General features: G+C 43.9%; 1 protein-coding gene across 6 annotated transcripts in view; it reads right to left on the bottom strand.

Moving 5' to 3' along the window:
• Nucleotides 1-25,733, bottom strand: part of sdk2b (sidekick cell adhesion molecule 2b) — a 200,540-nt gene that overhangs the window by 54,388 nt on the left and 120,419 nt on the right. For all 6 annotated transcript variants that reach the window (XM_066704459.1, XM_066704460.1, XM_066704461.1 and 3 more), the window contains exons 2-4: nucleotides 10,785-10,944; nucleotides 3,540-3,646; nucleotides 187-334 (exon numbers count right to left, since the gene is read on the bottom strand). In XM_066704459.1, coding sequence (XP_066560556.1) covers nucleotides 187-334; nucleotides 3,540-3,646; nucleotides 10,785-10,944 — 415 coding nt within the window. The remainder of the gene's footprint in view (nucleotides 1-186; nucleotides 335-3,539; nucleotides 3,647-10,784; nucleotides 10,945-25,733) is intronic.

Genomic DNA, 25,733 nt, shown 5'->3' with positions numbered 1-25,733 from the left:
AGTGCTGTTGACCAGTTTCACTCTCCTGCAATAGGCACTCGATTTGCTCTGGTTTTTCTGTAAGTGGAAGAGGAAAAAAAGAAACAGTAGCAGAATCTCTCTCCAATATTCAGACACACTGAAAGGTAGGTGATTGAACTCAACACACACACTCACACACACACACACACACACGGAGACACTTACATACGGCTGCTGGGTGGGATCTTCCGTCCGTCTCTGAACCAGGTGACCTGCGGCTGGGGGAAACTGCGGATCCGAGGGGCGGGAATGACGGCACCCTCCCCCTGCGATATCGACTGGGAGCGCTCCCCGTCCTCAAAGTTGCCCATGACTGTGTGTGTGTGTGTGAGAGAGAAAGAGAGAGAAGGAGGAGACATAATATTGAGGGCCTCACCACAGACACTTGACATTTTGGGAACACCTAAAACTAATTCCCAGACATTTCACAGCCTCTTCAAGACATTGCTATAAATATCTTGGTATTTGCCTGGAGAGTGCCTTAACTTCTAAAACTCATATCGATAAATTACATTCTAAAGTTCACACTAGACTTGTTTTCCTCTGTAGTAATAAGTCACGTTGAGCCACGTACATGACGGTCCAAATGTCTGCTCTTCCTATTTTTGACTACAGTGATGCCGTTTATAAAATGTCTTATGATACTTTATGCCCTTCTGCCATCAGACCTGTCACTGACGCGCCCTAAGCATATTTATCACTGTGATCTTCACCCTGTGATTAACAGGCATGGCTCATTGGCACAGGTTATTATACAGAAGACAGATTGGGAAAAGTTATTTTTATTTACATATATCTACGAAAGATCTCAATCTCGCCGTGTAATGCGAGAACTAACTCGTTTATTCATTTGGATGTTCGCAGACTTATTCAGTTTGCCACAGCTCATGACTGGAATGAATCACATGCAAAACCTTTGTTTCCTGAGGACAGTTTTTCACTTTGACTCATTGATGTATTCTTGTACCTGCTGATTTCAGTTTTATGTATATATTAATTTAGCTATGTATTGTGTATTCGGTGTTGTAAATATCATTATAGCAAAGCACCTGCATTTCTGTACAACAAAGTGTCACAACGCTTAGGAAACAGAGCCAGAAGGAGCGAGATGTGGCCCTCCGAGGAAGGGGCGGGTTTGATCCTATCTGACACAGAAAACAACTGCTTCAGCACAACCTGTTCTCCTCTTGTCTGCAGTTAATAACTGCAAATTCTCCGGCTACAGATTTAATTATAGTGAGGATTTGACATAATGAGTTGAAGCCGTTAATGGCAAAACATTGCAGAACAGTCCCTGCACTGTGGCTTATATCTTCTGAGAGCTGAGGGAGATGAGACAGGCTTTAGGTATTCCTGTTTATTGACTAGGAAATACATCTCAGCCTTGACTGGATATATTCCTACTGATTTCAGGGCCTCGCCTGATTAGGAAAGTGGTTGTAGGGGTGGCTGAGGTGGTTGGGCATAGTTTAATAAAAGAAACCAGAGTTTACTGAGGGTTTAATGAAGCTGAACCCAGTTGGCCTGAACCTGAACAACCATGAAGCAATCCCATGATGCTCAGCAGAGTTTTGGCTGGCCTGTATGAGGGTTTAACAATCTGGTCAACCAAACATGACACTTCCAGCAACACAACCACAACCACACACTGACCAATGCCATGTTGTTAGATCTGGACTGATACAGTGTTATTCTCACAGACACAAGATTTCCTGTAACCAACAACCAATCACACAAATTCTCACAAGTCTGGAAAAAAAGAAAAAGAAAAAGCAGCCCTTCCTAATTGACCACTTTTAACCACAGTAATTAAAACAGGGACAGGATCGTTAATGACTCTCCCCATTATCGTATGTCATTAGCGGTGTACTCTTTTTAATTTCTCATTACCTACTCAATTAAGCCATGTTGTGAAGGGGTGGTGGGAGATTGAAGGCAGGGGAGGGGGTGAACCCTGTATTACCCTTACACTGCCCACTGCCACACCCCAACGCCAAATATATCACCAACCAGACAGCTCAGGTTGCCACAAGTTCAGCAACCATCAATAAAACAAGAATAGGGAGCGTGCGCTTTATTGGAGTCTCACAATGATCCATTCCCAAAAAAGATTCAGGATAGAGACTGTAAATGTTCAATTGTTAAAACAAACTCATAATCATCATAACACACATCAAGGAAATATTAACTCAGAACGTATGAATAATCCCTCAAACAAATTAATTACAAATAAAATTCATACCCCAACTAAAAGTCTCATATTTGTCTTTGAAACGAGATTCGAGATTTGTTTCTGTGCCTTTCGTTGCAGGGTTCACCTTGTTTCTTTCTTTCCAGAATACAATAAACAATAACATTATTCAAAAGGCATAAAAAAAACCTCACTGAAATCCTCCTTCTTTGATCTCGCTCTTTCTGGGCTGTTCACTCATCTCCCCGACTGAGCGTCTTCTTTCAACGTGGTCTCTTTCCTAGTCCTAATTGCTGCAGTGCGGCTTAATGATTTTTAAAATATTATAAATGTTATTATTATTACTTTAAGTTCCTGCTGATCTTCAATTTAATTTAGCTTTGTAAATTAATTGCTCTCCTAGTTTTCTACAGTGATCTTAGGAAGGATCGCCAGAGGAAGAAAAAAAAAGTGCTTTAAAGGGTCCCCATTGGCCCACCGCTGTACACTAATAAGCCAATTAGAATCTCAGCCCAGGACTCGATTCATTCCCAGAAATACAGGTCTTGGCTGAGGGCCTTCAGGAAGAGGCGAGTTGGCATCAGTGCCCACCATTAGATGAAGAAGAACGAGCTCTGAAAGACGACTGGCCTTGTGCTCTTCCAAAGATTTGAGCAAACATCTGGTCGGGCCGGATACTCATTACTAAGGGCAGCCTCCTAGGTTCCCGAGCCCAGCCCCTGATTGGGTTTTTGGGTGGAAACAGGGTCTGGGCAGATGCTGAGATCAGCCCCACTCGCTCACATGGGGAATATCACAAGTCTGATATTGTCAGAGATGCAAAAAGCTCAGTTTTATACTCATCCTGCACATATAGAAATTCTTTATGGAGAGCTACACACAGCAGGTTAAGGGGGATTGCTTTGGGGGAAAGTAGACTATATGAGATCCCATGGCACAACGAATATCATTTTTTTGTGGGACATATTAAGAAGTATATAAGAGCACAATGAATTGGGAGAGAAACAAGGCCATATCCCATGACAATATCCTCTTTCTCCTGAACTACTTTAAAGGATGTATAGAATTGTAATAACAGGAAACAAAAACCGGTCAATTTGGATGAGCACATTAAGAGAAAGCAACTAGACATGAAAACAACAGCTGCTTCGTATAAAAAAAGGAAAAAAAACATTGATCACTTTTTGACCGGTGAATTGGTTTGCTGGAACAGCTGTGATGGTTTTCAGTTAATGTATCCATTGAAAATCGGTATCGATGCACAGGGAGTGTTGTGATGCGATCAGCTGGCCGGCGCTGCACAGACAGAGTCAGCTTGGATACTCACAGGCCACCTGTACTTCTGTCCTCCGCTGCATGAGAGCGCCCACCCGGTTCCGGACTATACAGCGGTAGAAGCCGGCGTGGGAGCGGTCCAGAGAGGGGATCTGGTACCTGGGGGGGGGGGAGAGAGAGAGAGAGAGAGAGAGAGTAAGAGGAGTGAGATATAGTGGGGTTTCAGCATGACATTTAGGATAAGTCTGTTATGACATAGACGCCTGTTTGAATTCTCCTAATTCGTCTGTGACATGAGCACCCACACACCAACATGGCTCTGAAAGAGTTTGGAAAGGCCGGCGCATGTTCTTGTCAAAGCTGCTACTCTCAAACTATTTCAGTTCCTCGCCTGAGGTCCAGTTCAGCATGTGGAGTCAATGAACTCAGTATGAAGGCTCTTAAACAAAGCTGCCTGCAACAGTAGCCTCACCCTGCCCACTCCAAATCACTGGAGTACTTTGCTCTGGTGACCTTGAAATTCTTCTCACAGGCTTGGCTCAGTGGCCGGACCAATTAGACTTCTACTACCACACAACTCCACTAGGTGCCACTCTAACACATCTTATGTCTCTGAAACAGCTGAGTGTTGCTGTTGCCCAGGATCCAAGTTGGAGCCATGCTGGGGAGGAGAGGAGCTGACATCACTGCTGAGGATAATACATGTCTACTGTGACAGTAATCCGCTCTCTAGTAAGGAACGCCATCTCTCCTTTAGAAAGGCTGGGCTGTGACAGAATGCAAACAAGTGTATAGTCCTCATATATGTTTGTATAGGACTCTGTATGCCCTTATATGGTGTCCAGAGAAAATATAAAGGCTTTATTGTCAGCTACAACTGGAATAGCAAAAATAATCAACAAAACACATCACAAAAAAACGCTTTCTGGATTTATTTGGAATCTAAGAAGCATCTTACACAGAAAGATATCAGTAAAAGCTCCAACTAAACCTTTTACCTGAACTATAAAATCAGACCCGAAAGAAAATGGAACAGAATTGATTTTTTTTTTAATATTCACAACAATCATTTAGAATGTCTCGAAATCCTGATTTTTCATTACTTGGCTCTACTTGGATTCTGGGGCACGTTTTTTACGCATGGGGAGTACAGATTCACTCAAGCGCAGCAGATGATGGGTTTGCTTTTATAGGCATAAAACTCTCCAAATTCTCAGGCACTTAGACATGCATACGTACGGTACAAAGGCAAAGCTAAAAAGAGGAGAATTCAAAATACAGCCCATGACGAAGTCTGTTTACTTATCTCGGAGGATGATCTATGTTCTAAAATTGCCTTTGTTCCCAACCAAAGCAGGATGTGATGCTGAATCAGTCTGCTTTGGAAATCTTTACTTTTTTGTGGTTGTTTTTGAGTGGCTGTGCGTCTCAAGTGGAAGAGCTTCACTGCAGGAGTCTCACAGAGCGGGGTTTGTGAATCACAGGGATACCAGTGTTCGTTAACAAGCTCTTGACCCCATGCAAAGCAATTTGAAAAATCGATCATGTTCAATATTCTTGCCCTCACCATCATCGTGTGTTTCAGTCTTTGGACCTCCATTACTGGATGAAGGCCTTTGCACAATTCTCCCAAAAACCTTTATCCAACCTTATTTATAATGATTCATCAACACAAAATGGCCAACCCTCACGAAGATGGCAAAATCAAGAAACTCTCGCAAGCAGGTTGGAGGGGGTCGAACTTTGTAGAAGATGCTTGGAGATTCCAAATACAGTACGTTGTATTTTAGGCTGAAATCAGGAGAAAAACTGGTTCCCGAGTGAATTCACCACACTGCCAGTGCAGGACTTGATTAAAGAGAATATATTTAAAATAAAAAACAGTGTCTCACTCATTCTCTTTCTTATTCTGTCTCTCTCTCTCTCTCTCTCTGGAATCACAATCACTACTACGCGTCCCTGGAGCCTTGGCCCTGGGTTCGATGGTGTTATTTTGAAAATGTTTTTTGACCTGAGAGTGAGCAATCAATGCAGGGCGGGGGGCGTTTGCTGATATAAAGATAGGGATAGTTAGAGATTTGGATGGAAAAGATAGGCTGGGGTTCGATCTTTCTGCCTTAAAAAGCTATTGACCTTAGACGGGGAGATCAATAGACACAATAGACGAGGGAGAGTAAAAAGATCCCTTAAGACAGACAGAGAGGGAGCGAGAAAAGGGGCTGTGGAAAATGAGCAGACAAAGTCAGGAGAGCTGCCTGAAGGAGGAAAGTGAGTCAGGAGTTTCATCTGGCAGCTTTAACTCTTCTGGTCAAAAAGCATGGCTGTCCATACTTAATATATAGTAGGACCAAAGACTGGCTCTTAGTGCAACATCCAGATAGGTAGGTCGATAGGTTGGTAGATAGATGGACAGACAGATGGACAGAGAGGCAGGGAGACCGAGAGATTGACAGATAGATAGATAAGGTTTTGAAACAAACTGTGTGAATCAATTCCAAATAGAAATTGTTAGATTGACTTATGGATAGAATGATGCATAGGAATCCCTATGAAGGATCTGTAAGCTTTTCCCAGAAAGAAATGCACTTAGTTCAACGTCACACAGGCCAGGTGTCGAATGGATCCTGTCCGTGTCACGAAAAGCAGTCGCTCCCACACATTGCTGATGATGGAGTGGGACGGGCTGGAGGGGAGCCAGACAGAGGAGGGGGCCGTGGCACTGAGAGTAAAGGGAAAGGGGAAGCGTCTTCAGGGAGACGAGAGACGAGGTCTGGGTCGATGGGTGGTCTGCCAGGGTAGACTCCCTGCGTGCTGTCATTAACAGCCTGATAATGAAGTATCAAATAATATTAGCAGAGGGTTAGCAGGGTACACATCCAGCCAAGTGTGTTAAATTACTTCTCGTGTGAAGTCTATTAGTGTTAATGGACTAATTAACAGTACCGCAATGCGTGGGCTCCGTGATTCCAGCAGCCCCTCACCTCATTTGCACACCCCTACAAAGATAACATTATATGCACATCCGCATGTCGAACGCCGATCTAATTCAAGCACCAAGGACAGCGCTTGCCTGAGCGAGCAATTTCTTCCACAGTTTATTTTTAATTTTTATTTGAATGTATGTAATTTTGACTTCCCAACTCTGTTTGTATCACGACAGGAACAGAGAGGCTGCCCAGCAGGTGGACGTACTATACAACTCGATGGCATTGAGAGATCACCACATTGTCTTCTCTTAAGTGTATCGACAAGGATCAAGAACTGGGAAACGAGAGAGAAAGAGAGAGAGCAAGAGTGACAACTGACAGGTGGTGCATTTTAACCTTGTAAGCCCGGAGAGAATATAGTCTGCTCTACTACAGCCAGACCTTCAAAATGACATTACGGAGCTCCAGTGGTTAGTTTCTATAATAAATACAATTAACCTTTCAGAAGCCGTGGGTGAGCGGCGGCGTGTGTCAAACGTCGGATTGTGATTAATGGATGTTGTTTTAAGGTGCAATCACAGTCTGGTTACCTGATAAACTAGTTAACTGGTCATCTAATTGCAGTGACTAACTCGGTGAAAGAGCACACCTGTTCCCTCGGCAATTGCTGTACAGCAGTGCATACACCAGGTTGTATCTACGTTATTGGCCATTGAAAGTACTATCCTCGGTGATCTCTGAGCAAAATGGGATAGCAGAGACGTGCAACTTATTTATCTGTGCTCCGGCTTAACATTTCAATGCATTCTGGGAAAAGTTCACTGCTAACGTTTCTGGACTATTATTATTATTAGAACAACCGAACCTTACTGAGTAAATTATTTACTAAAACGAGCACAGGTCCCCAAAATGCACAACATCCCATGCAAACGTGTAGAAGTATAAACTAAACCATCTCTGGTCCCCTGGTAAGAGCCACGCTTCCCAGCGTTTTACCGAACGGCTCCTGGAAATGGTTTTCCATATCAGTAACAGGTACGTGGTCTGGGCTTGTTTATTGCACTGGAAATCAATCAAAGAATAATACATTTGCACTCTCGTTCTACCGCAGTGTTTTATAATGCAGTGCCTTCCATTTTCGCTGCCTTTTGCCGTTTCATGGCCACAGGAATGATGTGCTACATACACTATGATGACAGCAGGTATCTGTGCCATCTCCAAACTACAGCATCTCACATCTGCTATTGTACAAAGAGAGGAAGCGGAGGAGTGCTGTTTTAATGCTTGCCTTTTTTTTTCCCTGCTCTTTTTCCCCCTTACGTATATATCTACTTTCCTATATTATGATGAGCCCCAGCAATGGAGGGAGTGGAGACAGGCTTACCAGGGGGCTAATTGATTTGTGAGACTCCCAGGTAAAACAGCCTCTGAGTTATGGCGATGAAGAAACGGAGGGAGAAACGGGGAAATCACTCAGACTGTGCCTGGAGTTAAAAACAGACATCTGTATATGTGTCAGGGCTGCAGCTCGAACCCATTCATTTGCTATGGCTGATGGAGAAATGTGTCAGAAAAGCATCAGAGGGCTTTTACACGTCAGACAGGCCAGCATACAGAGCTTGGAGGGGATTGGGGGGGGGGGTGGCAGTAGCAGCTAAGGCTATCTGAGGCTACCAGCTGGGGAAGGAAAGAAAAGAAGGCGTTTGAAGCTTCCCCGCTACGGTGTCAATCTGGAATCTGAAGAAAGACGAACACTTAACGCCACTTTCAAAGAGCGCAAATACCGTGTGTAGCCTTCCGTGTGTCAAGAGAGGTAAATCAAGATTTTGCTTTAAGAAATAAAAGGCACACCCAAAAAGAGCAACTTGGTTTGGAGCTTAATGTTACAGCAGTGGGGGGAGGGGTGCCGCTATTGATTTACACTGAAATGTAAGAAAGTTAGACCGAGGGGATGCTATTCAGCCTCTTTTCAGGGTATTAAGGTGTTTTATCTACAGCAGATCCTCTGATTGATGTGACAGGCAGAAGACAATCTGAGCTTGCAGGACAAACAATAGCAGATGGCTTTGAAGAGCATACATGGTCGAGTTCATCCTCGGGGTCCTCGTGGTGACCTGAGTTTACAGATTAGCGACTCCAAATTGGGGTGAAAAGGGGAGAGAAAGAGCTGGACCATCTGAATTAAAGAACAGATCAAATCAAAATGCAGTTTATATTGTCTGTGCCCAGAGTAGGGAAAGATCTCTGGCAGGAAGTGTGCAGGGTCTTTGTTTATCACAAACGATGCCGCCATACACATGTACATTAGATTCAACTTGCTCGGTAGCACAAGATTTGTTGACATGACCTTCTCTATTATTTATGAATATTGCATTAATCGATGGTTTTAATACTAGCAAAAACCCCATGGGGGAACTGGGGATAGTCAGTGGAAAATGTTTAGATTTCCATTCTCTTTCCCGTTTCTGATTTCAGCTTTTATTAATAAGATTGTGTGCCTCACATCTGTCCATCAGGCATAACTCGAAATGAGCGATGGTTAACGACGCCTCGAAATCTTGAAATTAAAAAAAAAAAATGACGTTTAATTTACATAGTCAATTATTTATTTATTTCTCTCTTTCTCCTGAACTGATGGCAAATCTAGTTAGCATGGGAGCTCAGAGCCATCATCCTGTAGACAAGGGATATTATTGGATTGAACTTGTGTTAATTTGTTCAGCGCCAGCATGAAATTATATCTGCTAATAAAAATACGCGCACTTAATACCGAGGCCAGGCTCAAAGTCTATTATTTGCTTAAGTCAGATCTCAGGGCTTGCCTGACAAGTATCATTATTAAAGTCTCTTAAAATTACCAAGGCTCTGGTAAAATTTTCTTTTGAACTGATATATTAACCGGGAGTGAACCGAAGGCAAAACGCAGGGCAGTGCTCCTGGGTCATGTATTAACAGAGTTAAAGTGCATCAAATAAAGGTCCGGAGAGAGGAGACAACAGCTGTGCTAGCCAGTGGTCAGTGGGTTGTATAGTCTGGTACGATATCCATGGAAGAACAATCGGGGGTCAAAATAAAACACTAGTTTCATTAAAGGAATTGAAAGATTTCTTAAGGAGCATGTTATCTCAAATGCCTTTATAAAAATAACAACATTATGATCCTTCAGCTTAGAAACCCAACTCGGCACCTTTACTAATTTTCTTTTACAAGTTTGTGTGTAATCCCTCAGTCCCCGGCACCGCATCGGTCATCTTTTACAAGATGGTGCACAGCACAACGTGGAATGAGAGAGAACCAGTCATCCTAGGCAGAGAAGTAGGCAGAACCGCATTGCTCGTGCCACTCAGTACAATTTAGATGAACACTGCCTGGGAGTTGGAGGGTTTTTTCGCATTTGTCAGTTTTACATCTGACAATAACAGATACCGGGCTCTGGAAAGTGAGACAGATGTTTCACAGCTCTTAATAGGGATCTGTCAAAATGAGGCGGCTTTTATAACTCATCAGAACTGGCTCTTATTATGCTCATACAGAGTGTGATCACTTGGTCCAAAAAAACAGAACTATTACACTGTCACAGTTAACATGCCTTTCCACTGACCTTGTGTTTGGGGGTGCGGTATTTGAATCTAGGTTAGGAAGCGCAGTTTAAAGAGCAACACTTTGCCGACGCCTGCCTTTCTCCCTCACAGCAGTTAAGCCCAGGGCCTGCTGCGCTACTTGAGACGTATTTCAAACCAATGGGAGATAAAGCCCTTTTCATGCAACATTTGCAGGGAGATTAAATCTCCCAGTTAACGTTAAACAGCCTTATCTTGGCTCTCAAGACCCTCGCAATTGATCTAGGATAACGCATGTCAGTACGATTTAATCAGGAACGGAGACACGTAGCCCTCGGATTGCGTAGCAACGGCGAGGGCGGAGTGGACGACATCCCCCTTGACCGAGGCCTCGGCCGAGCCTCAGAGGTGAGGTGGAGGAGAGGGACGCAGCCACTGAGCGGGGCAATAAATGAGCTACAGCAAAGACATTAGGACAGAGAGAGCGGGACACAAGATGTGTGTATTTTAGGAGAGACATCCTGAGATGTGGGATACTGTAAAACAATAGACGAGTTATCTTTAACAGGAGAAGAGTTATCCATGTGAGAAAGCCCTGATGTATGTCATGTCAGAGAGAAGAGCCTATTGTTATGTTGAAGAGATCCAATCAAATAATATACCATATCCATTTATTGTTATTTATAGCCATGACAAGGTATCCCAAAGTCTTGTGGGGAATTGTGAGGGAGTCAATTACTGTTTAAAAAGCACATTCGACAAAAACAAAGGATATATTTCTCATTCCACTGGGGACACTTGGGTGCCTACCTGTACTCCAGGGAGAAACGGGTCAGCTCCGTCCCGTTATGGATCCACTTGAACTCCAGGGGCCAGCTTCCCTCGGCCATGCAGGTGAGGACCAGCCGGTTGCGCTCCAGGTGCAGCTGTGTCCGTACCGGCTCCGTCTTGAAATAGGGTGGCACGTCATCTGCGACACCGAGAGACAGGAGATACCATCAGCGAGCTCGATCAGACATGGGGTCCAGGGTGTAGGCCGACACGGGGGCTCGCTTAGAGACATGTGAATCTCGATTTTAATTGTCAGGTTATTCCGAGACATCGAAACCAGAGAGATAAAAGTACAGAGAAACAGATAACACTTGCTTTACAAAGCTGCCTGATCCGTTTCAGATTTGATATCTTATCCAGCTCCTGGCATTGGTGAAAATATCTCAAGCGTGTTACCATATTCTCAGCGAATTTGCATTTCGGGACGTATGTAGATAAAGCTATGTGAGATATGTGGAGATGTGCTAAAGTAGCAAATTGTGTTCTTGACACAAATTCTAAAATGGATCAAACTTCCATCAAAGTGGAAGCCCTGTTGTTTTTCTCCTCAAGACTACCTGGAACATGATCATAAAATCCTGTTATTGTCTCATTCAGAGCTCGGGGCCAGAGCTTGGACCAGGACCAAGAGGGCAGTGGGGAGAAGATAACAGCTTTGTGATATTCTCTATATATAGCACAGCCTAAACGTGAGTATTGATCACACAGACATCCCAATTATAACTTTGAGGAGGCACGTAGTGCAGAGAGGCCTAGCAGGAGTGCTGGGTAAGGGATTTTGAAACTGATGTGGGTAAATGCAGTTCAGCACTGGAGATATGTGGGAACGTTTTTCAGAAATGAGTTTGAGTAGAGCATCAGGGATTTAATTAGAACAGGAAAACTAATAGCTCCCTGATGATCTATGGAAGGATGTTATCTAGGAAGTATATATGTATGTGTGTATATATATATATATAGGGAAAGGGAGAGAGTGAGAGAAAACCAAGCAAATAACAAGAGATTGGGCAAAGCACCTACAGAACTGGCATTCTGGGTCTTGCCAGCAGAGGTGCCGAATACACAACATCTCTGGCACGAACAGCCTCGGCCGTGCTAAACGAGTTCCGGCAGCCGGGAACAGGAGTCTCTTTCACATTCTCCACAGGTTTTCCTTCCCCGTGTAAGAGCCACTTTATCAACAATCACTCCTAATAACATCTTTACAGTGCAAATGAAAACGGGAGCTGAAAGAAAGAGCTGGAGGCATGCTACCCTGCAGGGCTGTATGTTCTCATTTGGCGGTACACACATGCTGATGTGCACTGCAATTAGCAGCTGACAGAGCCGTCTCCCCTCTCACATGCATATTAGTTTCCACGGCAGACTGTGGGCTTGTACTGGGTCCCAGAGACCTCGGCACACCCACGCAGAGAAGCCACACAAGTCACGTTCGCTCCGAGGAGGGTTTTCTCTCAGATGTGCCCCTCTATTCAGTCAATTATACCTCCTTATTAATTAATACCAACATCATCCAGGTACAAATGCTTCCGGTTAACATCAATAATTAAACCGAATCCGTCTCATTTAAAAAGTTCCCTTCCTCTCAGACTGCTACCTTATACTTTAATGAGCACTAAAACACTCCATTACCAATCGCTATAGCTCACTAACTCGGCGCTGTATCGACGGGCGTGGGTGTAATCAGTATATTTTCCATCCCGCAGCTTGAGAGTATATCCTCCGTTCTCACTGCCCCGGCCCTGTCTCTTTGATCACACGGGCGCCCTGATGCTGGATCCTAGAATATTTGCCATAGTCTCCCTTCCTCCTGGTGATAAACAAAACAGTCTTTTCCCTGTTGTCATAATTGTAAGGTTGAATACACAATGGGCAAGTGTTCACATCACAAAGCCCCTTCTGCCCTATCCTCACACCGTCAATGCAGGGGACCCCAGTGTGTCTCAAGACGCCTAAAGGCCCGATCACAACCACCGAGGCAGTGTTAGTTCTGGTCACCTCTGAGAAAGCATTCATTCACTCAATTCGCTTTCTTCTTAGGAAAACAAATATGAAGAAAATAAAGTAAATAAATAAGGGGAAAGAAAACACCTTTTTCCTGCAGAAACGATGCGCTGCCAGCCCTCTGGAGAGCACCCCCCCGTTCAGCTGTGCTTAAACACCCTGCCAATGGGAACAGTTCACAGCAGAGCCCTGAGCACAGGCTGCTCCAAGGCAATACATACATATTTCATTGGCAGTCTTGGAGCCCTTGGGCTAAGAGCACACACAGGCAGACAGATAGATATTCTCTCTCTCCCTCTCTCTCTCTCTCACAAAAACACATCTGCATTTCTGATGTGGAACACCTCTCTGAACCAGCCGTTAGAACTGTAAGGACTCAAAAATGAATTAAAATAAAGCCTTTTAACGCTTCAAATAAGCTGCAAATTGCATTTACTGGTTGTGCCTCCAATCTGTGTTTTGAAAAACTTTTTATTACGTGGTGTGAATCATGTCTACATTTTAATTACTGGCGTGAGAACAGAGAGAGAAAAAATAAAAGTATCTGTGGTAATCATGATAGATAACCCAGACATCTACCGTTATCCTTAAACAAACAAATCCCAGAGCAGCCGTCGCTGGTGGGGAGATGTATCTGGATAGGAAAGAAAGAAAAAAGACACAGAGACGGGAGAGAGCAGGGCAGGCCATTTTTCTCCGACTGCTAACAAGCTCAAAGCCAAGTGCGGTGGCACGGCAGTGTAAGCACGGAGTTGTTTCTTTTTTTGTTCTCCTGCGGAAAGACCGTTTGTCCCTCTCCCTCCAGGCCTCTATTGGGTTAGTGTCACAGCAGACACGCAGGGTGCTTTATAACCCTGTGTACACATGGCTCACACAAGAAACCCTCTCTCAGCCGCAGCAGCGAGCGCTGGAAGCACCGCAGCCAAACCACTCCACTCTCGGTGTCAGAAGACGCTCCTCGGCAGCGGGCGCAGGCAGGGGGCAGGCTTCACTGTCAAGGGGCTTTGGCAGGGTTTCCAGGAAGATTAGGCTCCCAGAAACTGGCTGCTGCAAACGCGAGCCAAGGGACCTTCTCATGCTGGGTTACTTCCAACACGGCCATCAATAAAGCCAGGATTGCCACTTGTGCTCAGCTTCTGTCGATCAAACGTGGTTTTTCTGTTGTTGTCATCTCGTTTTTGTTTTTGGTGGGATCTCCAGAGATCTCACTAAGCGCTTACTTAAATCATCAAACTGCACTATATCTGGGTTATGATCCAATCAATCTGAGTCCAATTTGTGACAGGAGCTCATGTTTAATGCTGTGCTCTTCACGTCTGGAGCAAAGCAACAATGGGGGTTCAGAGAGCAGAGGCCAGGGAGGCCAAGCCGTGGTCCCCTCTGCTCCTGGGATTGGTAGCCTCGGTTAATTAGAGGAGACAGAATAGGGATCAGAGTGGAGGAAGTGGCTGGAGGACACCTCGAAACTCTGGGTCCATTGCACTCAGATGTCGGTTGGCTGCGGCAAAGCGAGACTCCAGCCGCGCAAAAATCATCTGCAAAAACACAAGACCGGAATATGGAAGCGGTAAATCTGTGACCAACATAAACCTGTCGCGTTTTACGGCCTTGCAAAGGAAAGAAGTGTTATTGTAAATCTGATGACTAACCTTAAGATCTGACAGGATAAGCTATTACAGTGTTGTTGTTTTTATGGCTGGCTTTACAGATTTATTTAAAAAATGGAACAAAACGGCAGACACCCTACGACACTTCATAAGCCCTAAATTGTGAACGCGCCCTGCGTATGTAAACAGGTTGCGTGGTGCCGGGGCGAATTAATTTAAGGCCAGAATCAGAAAATCACCCAAGATTGGATTTTTTCTTTCACACAAAATCTTCCCCTTGAGCCAATGACATAGAGGTACCATGATTCAAAGCACACCTGTGATTGTGAAAAGCAAATTGAATCCCCGAGTAAGATTGTGAAGTACATCACTTTAATGTTGGCAAGAGCTGCTGGTGATTAGGTCTGGGGTATTAACAGTAAAATATCACTATCACGTCACTAAAATATGATTAATTCGGCCCTGTAGCGTTTCTGAATAAGTCATCCTTCAGGCTCCGATTCTGCCTTGTATGCACTTGTTTAAAACAAAGGAGAAGTCCCCTAAGAGCGGGAGAAGAACACGGTCAGAACATCAGGCCAGGCCAGGAACGGCGTCCCGAGATAAAGTGATGGACACAAGCACTCCCTCTCCCTCGCAAACCTGAAGCAAGGGGGCCGCATTGGAGCTGGCTGCCTCGAGGGTGTTAAAAAATAAAGGGGGCGAAATGGTGTTCTCAGTCTGTAAATTATAAATGGCCAGGTTTCTACAACAAGCTGGAGAATCTCAGGGAGGCCTGCTAACACGCAGAACATTTAGGACAAAGGAGACCATGCGCAGTTAATTTACACAGAACAAATTGGTATTTAAAGATTGTGTTTTTGGCTTCTTTTAAGGACCTCGGATCTGTAAATATATATGATCTAGTCACGACGGGCTCCATGCATATATATCAGGCTCTGGACAAATTTGTTTTGCTTAATGAGAAAAGAGGTAACAATGGGATCCGCCTGCCTCATCAATTCTGATTTGGGATTTTAATGCATTATAAAAACAAAGCAATTTTTGCAATACCTACAATATCAAGTGCTGTATTATCATCAGGGTAATTACAACACCGCATGGTTTTAAAGCACTCACTCATCAAAGCCTCGGTGACGTGAAATCGTTATGTGTCGGCGGTAATAAAAGCGTTCTCGTTTTATTTCCCAAAGTAGGAGTAACGCGCACACAACGCTCAACAGTAATATCTGTGTAATCTCATCACTGGGAAATTGAGTGACATTAATTTCTACCAACGGAGCACCGCATCCATTTAGTAATCCAATAATATAAACTGACTAACATTAGTGGCCATCAGAGGAGGAATAACGTTGAAATCAAACGCAAAAGGCATTTGCTTAGAGGCAACATCAGGGTAATAGGCTACATAAATATATATATCTGTAACAGACTGTTAAACAAGTTTTACCCATCCAGAGTGATCCCGGGGATGGTTTTGCAGTGTGCAGAATCATTATGAGTTAGCCTCGCTTCTTTCTTTAATTATTCATCTCATAAAATGTACTCCTACTACTTTATTGCTCACGCTATTTTTTTATTTTTTGTTTACCATTTTGTGGCAGGATCCAGTGCTTTTGGCCGCATAAATGTCAACATTGCAATCCTACTTAATAATAAAAATAAAAATAGTAGGCTCTGAAGTAGCTAGAGATAATTATTCACATTACCACTTAATGGAAAGTGGGGGTGGTAGTGTTTTTTTTGTGTGTGTGTGTGTGCGTGTGTGTTTGCGTGTGTGTGTATGTGTGTGCGTGTGTGTGTGTGTGTATGTGCGCGTCTATCCTCCATTCGCAGTGTTCTGTTTTCATTTCATTGATCGTGTGTTGGCAGGAACATATTGGATGTAATTATGATGATGATGTTAAAGAGGCTTTATTTTCATTGCTTTAATTTTTCCATTTGAAAAAAGACTCAACTCAAGCAGTGAACGGTACAGGTGTGGTGCTGTTTTGGCTCCTTAATTTATTTATGTATTCTTGTTTTTCCTCAGAAGGATAAAACGTATAGATGATTAACAAACAAAATATATAAAGAAAGGTTCAATCACTATTATTTGCCAGTGCCACACTATCATTATTCCATATTGCTTTCAATGAACACAACGGGAAGGGAAAGGATATCAACGATCAACGGCCCACAAAAGCAGACGTTTTTCAGCCTCCTACTGCATTCTCACAGCTGTACGGAACAGAGCACCCGCTTCGAACTGCGGCACAGCTGCGATTTTCTACAGAGAGATACGCCATTGCCCATTTTACACCTGACAGGGACTGCAAAACGTAAAACACATTTCTAAATGCAAACGATTCAAACTATGCTTCATCTGGACCTTGGGACACGTGGGCAAACCATGCCAACCTTTCATTACTTATTAGTCCACCATCACAGGAGTTCCATCTCTTCCTCCTTTATAAATCCAAAGCAGTGAGATATGGTGAGTAGGATTGGCAGAGAGTAAACTCAAGCTCTCCAGTTTTCATATCCTACTTAGAAACTTATATAAGATTTTGATTACTTAAAAAAAAAAATCCTTATACAAATAGGATTCAAAATTTCTTTCAGGAATGAAAGACGGGGGGGGGGGGGGGTGGGGGAAACTCTCGTTAGGCAGGGCCAGAGGGGTCATTCTGATAAGAACGATCTCTCAATGGCCCGTCTTTCCTTAAGGTCAAACTGCCACATAAGTCAGCCTCCTGTTTAATACTTTCTTAATGAGGCTTAATTTAAGCGCCAGTCTTATCGCACTCAATTTATAAAGAAAAGAGTCTGCTGGTTAAAGGAGACGCAGGAAGGACCTGCAAAAGAGGGCCTATCGTGTCTTGAATACAACCTGCACAGCCCTACTGAGCTGCGTATTACTGGAGGTAAATTACAGTGTTGTGAGAATGGGGTATAGTTCTATAAACACATGACAGCTACATCAGATGCAAAAGCACTGTCACATTATAACTGTGTCAAGTCACATTTATCTTTCCCATTCAGAGCCCCATTCCTCTCCATGACAACATTTTCCTGCTCCAAATGTCTCTCGGTGGTGTTCTGACACAAGGGTACGGATGCACTATTCATATTTTCTCCTTTGCTTGCACAATGAAGAAAAGACAAATAAGTTAAGCTTTTCCTTACAAGGGAAGCTGCCAGTTCAGCACAAGCAATTCCAGCACGGTTTGATCAAATGTTTTGAATTATGTTACTTTGTTGCCAGTTTTTTCTGTTACACTACCCGGCAATTTTCCACTGCAGAACTCCTCACAATTCATTGAAGAACATGAGCTACCTTACACCAAAAAATATTAATAATAGTAATAAAAAATAATAATCAATCTAGAGATCTTCACAGAGGCCCAAGTGGAAACGATATATCATTTAAGATGGTGACTACATATGAAAGGGCACAGAAAATCAACATTATACCAGTATATCACAGGTTTCTCATAGGTTTCAGAAGTGCAGAGACTTTCCAACACATTCAAGATAAATGCACAACTCAGGAAAAAGACTTGCATGCTTCTCAAGCCTGAAATAAATAATACATTCAGTGTATTGGTATACTTAATGTGCAGTTCTAGGCTCATTAGATAGTTTTGTGCCCACTTCGTGTCCAGCACATTTTTCTTTCTTGCTGGCGATCGACGTCGAAGACATTTTTCTTGTAACAAGGCATACGATGACAAGCAACCAGTGGCAGACTGCTGTAATTATCAAGTATTCAGCACACTATTTAACAAGGATCATTATAGAGGCCCAGGAATGCACAACAGCTTTGTCTCGTTGCCAGCGACAGTACAGTACAGTACAGTGCGGCGCAGAGTGAGCGAGGCACTACCGAAGGATGGGCTGATAACGGCGATCTAGTGAGGAGGTCAAATAATCCATGGCTGTGGTACGTTTTCCAATCTCTCTGTCTTTTCGCTTCTCATAAGTGACTTAATACCCCTGCATTACCCCGGTCAGTCCATTAGAGTGGGAGTAATTTAAATGACAATCCCGCTCACAGGCAGGCACAGATGCCTCTCTGGTTCCATGGGGGTCGCAGGTGCCGCTGACGCCTGAGTGATGATGTCTTTATTGACAGCGCCGTGTGAGTGGCAGGTAGGCAGGGCCGGGGATCCTTGGGACTGAGTCGTGATTGACAGGTCAGCAGCTTGGGTTGGAAAGCGGTCTCCTACAGAGGCGAGAAGCGGCCCCTCTGCCTCCGTCCAGTGGCGAATCACCTTCTGCCCCGATGTCACACTTTGCCTGTCAACGCTCCTGCTCACTCCTCCCGCCCTCACCTCTGTTCTTCACTCAATGTCACTGTTTGATCCTTTCATTCTTGCTGTTGTTTTCTGGAATATAGTCTTATTTTTCCCTTTTTTCTTTCATTATTACTATTTATTAATATGGTAGTTGCTTTGCCATATAGGGGCCACATATCAAACTGAATTGCTGATATTTTCAATAAGACATTAAGGCCTACACTATGACTTACCTACGAATCACAAACGACTATTTATCCAATCAGTAGTAGAAAGTGGCACCTGACAATAAACTAAACTGCCATTGGGTACGAGACTGTAATTAGCGATTCACCTTGGTCTGGGCCTAAGTCATAGTCATGTAATGGGATTCTTTGTGGAAATAAAGAGAGGTAGACAAACTGATACAGTCCCGGATACAAAGTATAAATTGGTCCAGTTTGGACGTATCTCTCTGTGCGTTACCTTTCGCTAAGTCCATTTCCTCAGGCGTGGTGGAGGAAGTGCTGAGGCTGAGGAGTGGGGAGGGGGCTAACGATGCATAGTGAAATCTGGAAACCATGGACACAATCTGATATTCAGGGACAACGACATTAGATCACAAGTCCCCTGTGCAAGATTTTTTATTTTTGTTCCCAGTCAAATCAATTCCTAATATAGCCTGTATGTAACATTTTGATATGCTAACGACTTCCTGCTCAGTGGCCAGTGCAACCTTAATTAGAGCGATCCAGATCCGCGCGACGCATGAGGAAGGACGCTTAATTGGTTGTAATAATGATCCACCCGAGACATAAGAGGGGAGGGAAGTTGTTGCTGTTATTGTGCTTATTTGGTGGTGGGGGCTGAGGACATCATACGAGCCCACTGCGCCATCTGGACCACACGCAGCAACAGAGACGTACCCCCATGAGCCCCTGCCACCTCACACCTCCTTCTCCACTCTCTCGCGCCCCCCACCCCAGCTGCGAATGAAAGCTCTCCTAGGTGGCGCGGGATAATGAGCAGGTCCTGAGAATAGCATGGTGTTAATGAGAGTGTCAGGGCAGGAAGTTTGGCAATTACAGGGCACTGGCAGATCCTGGCACGAAGCGAGCGCCCACCTGACGGTGAAGCGCAGAAGATAAGATGTTCGAATGCAACTCTGTCACTTGAACAGTTTCCGATATCACACGGAAACCATGCCAACAGCGTGACAAGTAATGTACCAACAGGGGCGACAGCTAGCATATTTTCCCAAAGCTGTGAATCGATACAAATCTTTCATAAAATTACATGTTTTGTAGGGAATAAAAACAGCATATATTGACATTTCTTTGCTTTTCTGCATTGAATTCGTACCCAACAAAAAAGTACCGAGAGGGTGTTTGTGTAGGAAACCAAAAAAATATGAAAGAGAGGCAGGATCGTATATCTAAATTAAGAAAACTGGAGATATCTGTAAATGTCAGCAAAACTGTTTTGAAGGACTTAACACTTAATCAAGTGAAAAAGTAAATCCAAGTTGGCGTCTTCCTGATGTTCTCATCCGTACTTTAATATTCTCTGTGACTGTGGCAGGGCTGCATTCCCACCATGCTAAAACACATCCACGGCTCATCTTATCCCAACAGCTCAACACTACTGGGGGCGGTGTGCGTTTTCCTGTAACGCAGACTGGTTTTAACTTCTGCGTTTCAAGCTGTTGTGCAAGTGAGAGAGCAGCAAGCCTGTGTCTATAACACACGGCCACAACACACGGTGAGCAACAGGCAGGAGACATTCACCGACCATCATAAAGAGTTTAATTAAATATTTGTGATGAGGTTTCCCTTTGATGGCCAGCAGCGTTTCCCTCCCCCCACTTCCCTGTCTATTTCATTTTCCCGCTCTGCGAGGTGACCTGTTGTTTCGGAGGCTAACCTCTCTGCCGTCTCCACCAAGCGCTTCCATTTCCAGCCCGCCGCTCACAGAAAATGATGAGTTTGTTCTGTCAGCAAGTCTGCTTTCTCCACCACTTTCTCGGGGCTAGAAAGTCATTTTCACATCTTTTTTTTTTCTCTCTCCTCTCCAGCTTCAAAATGAAGCGTAGTGTAGTGGAGGGGGTCTATCTCGTGCTGACTCTCCGATGAGCACTGGGTGAAGAATGGCAGTTGGGCGATGGGTTTTTCAATTGGTTCTGCAACAACTGGCGAGAGACAAGGCTACAGAAACAGCACGTTTCATACTTCAAACCATCACTTATCTCCCGGGCTACAAAGCATACGTATATTTCATTTACAATACGTTTTTACGAGACACAGTCACAGGTTGAAGGATAGCAGTGCGAGTATTTTTAATGTTTCTAACCTTCCAACATAGCCTGGAAATGGTCTGAGGTAATTATTCACTGGTGTAAAACCTACACTGTGTGGTCTGGTAGGGCTTTAACCTTGGCCCGTTAATGGCCACAGAGCATGAAAGTCACTCACCCCTATCTCCACCCTCCCACCTCCTCCCAAACTCCACCTCTGTCTCCGTCTCCACCTCCTCCCTGTGGAGCTGGGCGCCGAGTAAGGGTGACAGTTGATCAATCGCGCCCAGCTCTGACTGGCCGCTGCAATCTCTCTCCGTTCTCCTTCTCACCTGAAGGTCAGAGCTCTCAGCCTGCCAGAGCAAGGCATCAATCACTTTGTCACTAACACTGTTGTCACGACAACAAGCGCCCCGGCTGAATGACACTCAGCCGGTGACACAGACAAAAAACAAAAAAGAAACTGTGTCGGGGTGCCACCATAGCTCAGGCCTACGACAGGATGTGGAGGCTAAAATACAAGACCAGTCCTCATAGTAGAATATCAGGCTACTGGGTTCACTTTAGTGTAAAAAGGTCTGTTTTGGGATGTTTGAAATGAGAAGATTGTTTTAAAGCACATCTTTAAAAAAAGACATGGATGGGTTTGAGAGGTCCTAACCCAATCAGGAGAGCTGTATGGATTTTTCCCAATGAGTCCAATTTGTTTCTTGAAAATAGCACAGTAATACCAGTGATTTCCATCATTTAGGTCTCTCCAATATGCTCAACTGACACACTCTCGAGCAAACCAGTCCACAGGTTTTAAATGGAGAAAAACAGCACAGTTTTACAGAATACATACATATTTCACAGCTTCGGTCTCTTGTGCCTTCAGATTAAAGAAACAACACGGCCCGCCTCGAGTCCTGCCAGGTCTCCAAAACAAAAGGAATTTGATGCAAAAGGACCCGCATAAAAATAAACAAATCAAATGATAATAATAAAATCCATTACACATTTGATCTCAAAGAAAATGCAAGCGCTTTCCTCAGAGAGAAATCTTTGCTGAAGGGAAAACAGGGAGACAAGTTCACAGAATAAACAGAACAAAAACAAAAGGAGGAGAAACATTCCTCTGGGTTGAGTGAACACATTTTGTGCACCGGCAGCGCACGAGGTTCTTCCCAAATTCTCCCCGGGACCGGGATGGCTAATAGCACCATACTGTAGATCGCAGGCTCAGGATTTCAAGGGAACACAGCACTTTTGCATTTCACAGTGCTGGAGAGTACAGTACAAGCCTCCCCTGACACCTCGCTACAGTGTGAGAACACGTTCCTACTAAGAACGTGTTCTGCTAAACATTCACGTCTTCGGCAAAGACTTAAAAGCTCAGTCTCCTCGCGCTCTTAGGAACCATTCCCTTCGATGTAAGTTTTTGGAATGCAGATGAACACTTAATGGATTTACAAAGGAACTAGAGAGAGCACAAAGGATCTGTAAAACCCATCTCCCAGCCATGGCTCACACAGGAAGTACACACACTGCTTTGAAATTATTTATATTCTTAGGTCTGAGAGATAAAATATTTTCAATCTCCGTTACGTGTACCAGACTAGGTAGAAGAGTTGACCATTTTAATCCACGCTTCTTTATTCAAAAACCTTTCACTCAAAGGATGTGTGGTCCTCTGTCACACAGGCTCACATGCCAGCTTGAGTTTAGTGATATATTCATGTATGAAAGGTGGTTTATGAACACATTTCAAAGTGAGGGAAAGCTTGCTGTACCATTGGTTGGGACAGGTGTTTGGTAAATCATTGTCCAGAGATCATATAGGAACTGCTTATAATAATAATAAAATAATAATAATAATAATAATAATAATAATAATAATAATAATAATAATAATAATAATAATAATAATAATAATAATTTAACAACACTCTCAGAAAGCTGAGCATAAAGATCCAGGGTTTTGATTTTGTGAAGACAGCCATTGTAGAAGAATAAAAAGGAGAAACTTTGATAGACACATTGTACAAGAGAAGGTGGCCTAAATACAGGATTGAAATAAGCTTCGGGAAGCAATTACTAGGTTCCTTTACCAGGAGGTGACCAGAAGCTGACTTAGCTCGACTACTGAATGAAAATCTATTACAGTCTATTCTCAAAGCCAAACACTGCTATCTGATCTGCGCGGCTGGATGGTGCAGCTCCACAGATACAGCCCAGCAGGATTGAAATGCACTATTGCCATAATAAATGTGTGACTGGTAAACACTACTACTACTAATTATAATTTAAAAATATATATTATTACTACTATTATTATTATTATTATTATTATTATTATTATTATTATTATTATACTGCAAATATATTGTTGAAATGTAAGGTAATAAGTGTTTGGACTGGATTGAACTGCAAATAGCAAGGAAGGAAGGAACAAAATTGCACAGTGGACTAAGGGTGCGAGACACTAAGTTTAAGGCTTTTTGTACCCTGGAACACAAATAATGAAGACCTCAGAGACCCAGGATAAAGGCTCAGTCATAGAGACCAAAGACATGAATAAACCCCAGTCTCTTCTCCAATCGCGGCACCTTTTAGACCAAGAACAACAGATCTTAAACTATTTTCGAATTATACTGGTTGAAAAAGGTTTCCAAGCCCTATTGGCACACTGGAAATGTGTTACTTTCTGAAACTGTATATGAGGATGTTCTGTGGCTGATTTAACTGTAAGTGGGTAAGCTTTGGGTAGGCCGAATGGGCTCCTCTCGGCCCCCGATCTGCACGCGTCCCGGAGGGTGAAAGAACATCTACGGGGTGCTCTCTTCTTTCTGCTCAGCAAGGTCGGCCAGAGAGAGAGAGAGAGAGAGAGAGAGAGAGAGCGTCTCTGATGGCGCTAGTGAAGATTAATCACATGCGAGGATTTATTGGAGAAAAAGGCATTACCAGTTCGCAGGAAGGGGAAAGAAAAAGGAAAAAAAATAAAAGGACCTGAGAGGATCGTTCGGCTGCCGCCACCGCAGCCGCCTTCGCTGCTGATTTGTGGGCAGCCAATAAAGTAACTTAAAAACAATTAAAGGCATCAATGAGCCAACAAATGAAGAAATTAATTTGGAGTGAAGAGAGCGCGGGGAGCCGTTAGCCTCAGGACTGAATTATCGGCACCTGGAGTATTACCCCCGTGGCCGCCTCACGCCACGGCACCTCTCCGAGAGCCCCCCACCTGCGTGGGATGGGGTGGGGGGGGCACACTATGCAGGAGAACAAGAGCACCAACCTGGAGATTAATTAAGCACAAGGATGCATGTCACAACTCCAGAAACAACAGGAACACAAGGAACAGCGGCGGCGGATAAAGCCACGGCTCAAAATAGGAATAACACTTGGGATAAGCAGAGCGAAGGTAATTCCACGGCATGCAACCTTGGGGAGACACCGCGGCGGGGGTGAGGGATGTGGAGACGAAGCACCAATACAGACCTGCCTCTCATGTTGCGATTCGGTGCTCGATTTTATCTTTTCCTATACGGATATTCAATACTTTCTGCAGGAGGTTCGGACGGCATTGTACCTCCTTCAACAGTGGCAGGCCTATCCATCTCTTGAGCTTTGTGTTGTGGTTCGACTAGCCCACATATTGTGTGTGTACAACAGAAAATGCCTTTAAGATATGTGTAATCCTGTCGCGATTCCAGTTAAGTGACCCAAATGTAAATATAGGGAACCGTTACTGTCCATGAAGATTAATGCGGCGCTGCACTGTACTGTACATTTCTTAAAGCTGGGTGATAAAAAGAGAGACCATCATCATTCATTATTGCCCTCGCCCCCAGCGGAAATAAATAAATAACAGGAAAGTCTGAGCAGTCCGTTAGCTCTCACTGCCACAAGCATGCATGGTATTTCAAAAGCCCTGTAGCCCTGCATAAGTGTGTGTTATGGTTAGATCCATTGCGTTTTTATTACACTTCGAGACCTCCTATGATTTTCAGACGGAGCAACAGAAAGCAGGGGGGTGAACAAAACGTGGGTGGGGGGGTCATGTGCTTTGTAGTTAAGTTTGCGAATATGACTATGGAATTTAAAGGTAGAATGAAGTGCAAGATACCTTTCACCTCCTCCGCCTGATTGTTTGATTGTTACTGGGAAACTATCAAATTCAACAGAGAAGAAACAAACTGAAGGAAAAAAACATAGGCTGAACGAGCGACCTCAGCTTGCCAAGCAACACACTTCTTCAGTAAACTTGCTCTGTTGATCTTTTTGTGAATAAAAAAACAAGGTAAGCGAGATCTGCAAATCTAATTAAGACGGGGAAAAAGTGAAACACAGGGAAGGAGAAAAAACAAAACGGAGAGAAAACCCCACGCTTGGCACCTTATTAACCCTTGAGCGCAGCCTCCCGGGCACTTGCAGGTACAAGATTGGAAATGCAGGATTTCAAAACCAATCCTACACGATGGCGGGGAGGGGAAGAAAGAGAAAAAAAAAAGAAATCCCAACCATGTCGAGCTGAAGGTCATTACCGTTAATTTCTTGCTTTTTGCCATCTGCTGTGATTGTTTACACTCTGCTAGCTAATTAGTTCCTAATTAGTTGATGCTGAAAAATTCTCAGTTTTCCAGACACATACCGGTGTGCAAGGTACATTATCACAACATCTGCACAGCTGCCGGGGAGACAGGCACCCGGCAGGCCTGCTCTTCAGGTTTATCTGTGTTGTATTAGCTCGCCGCTGAGTCCTGTGCGGTGAGGAGCCGACAGCGGT

This window comes from Amia ocellicauda, chromosome 5 (genome assembly GCF_036373705.1).
Source record: "Amia ocellicauda isolate fAmiCal2 chromosome 5, fAmiCal2.hap1, whole genome shotgun sequence".
Classification (NCBI taxonomy): Eukaryota; Metazoa; Chordata; class Actinopteri; order Amiiformes; family Amiidae; genus Amia; species Amia ocellicauda.
Note: the sequence above shows the minus strand (reverse complement) of the source record. Positions and strands in the feature narration are given on the sequence as shown.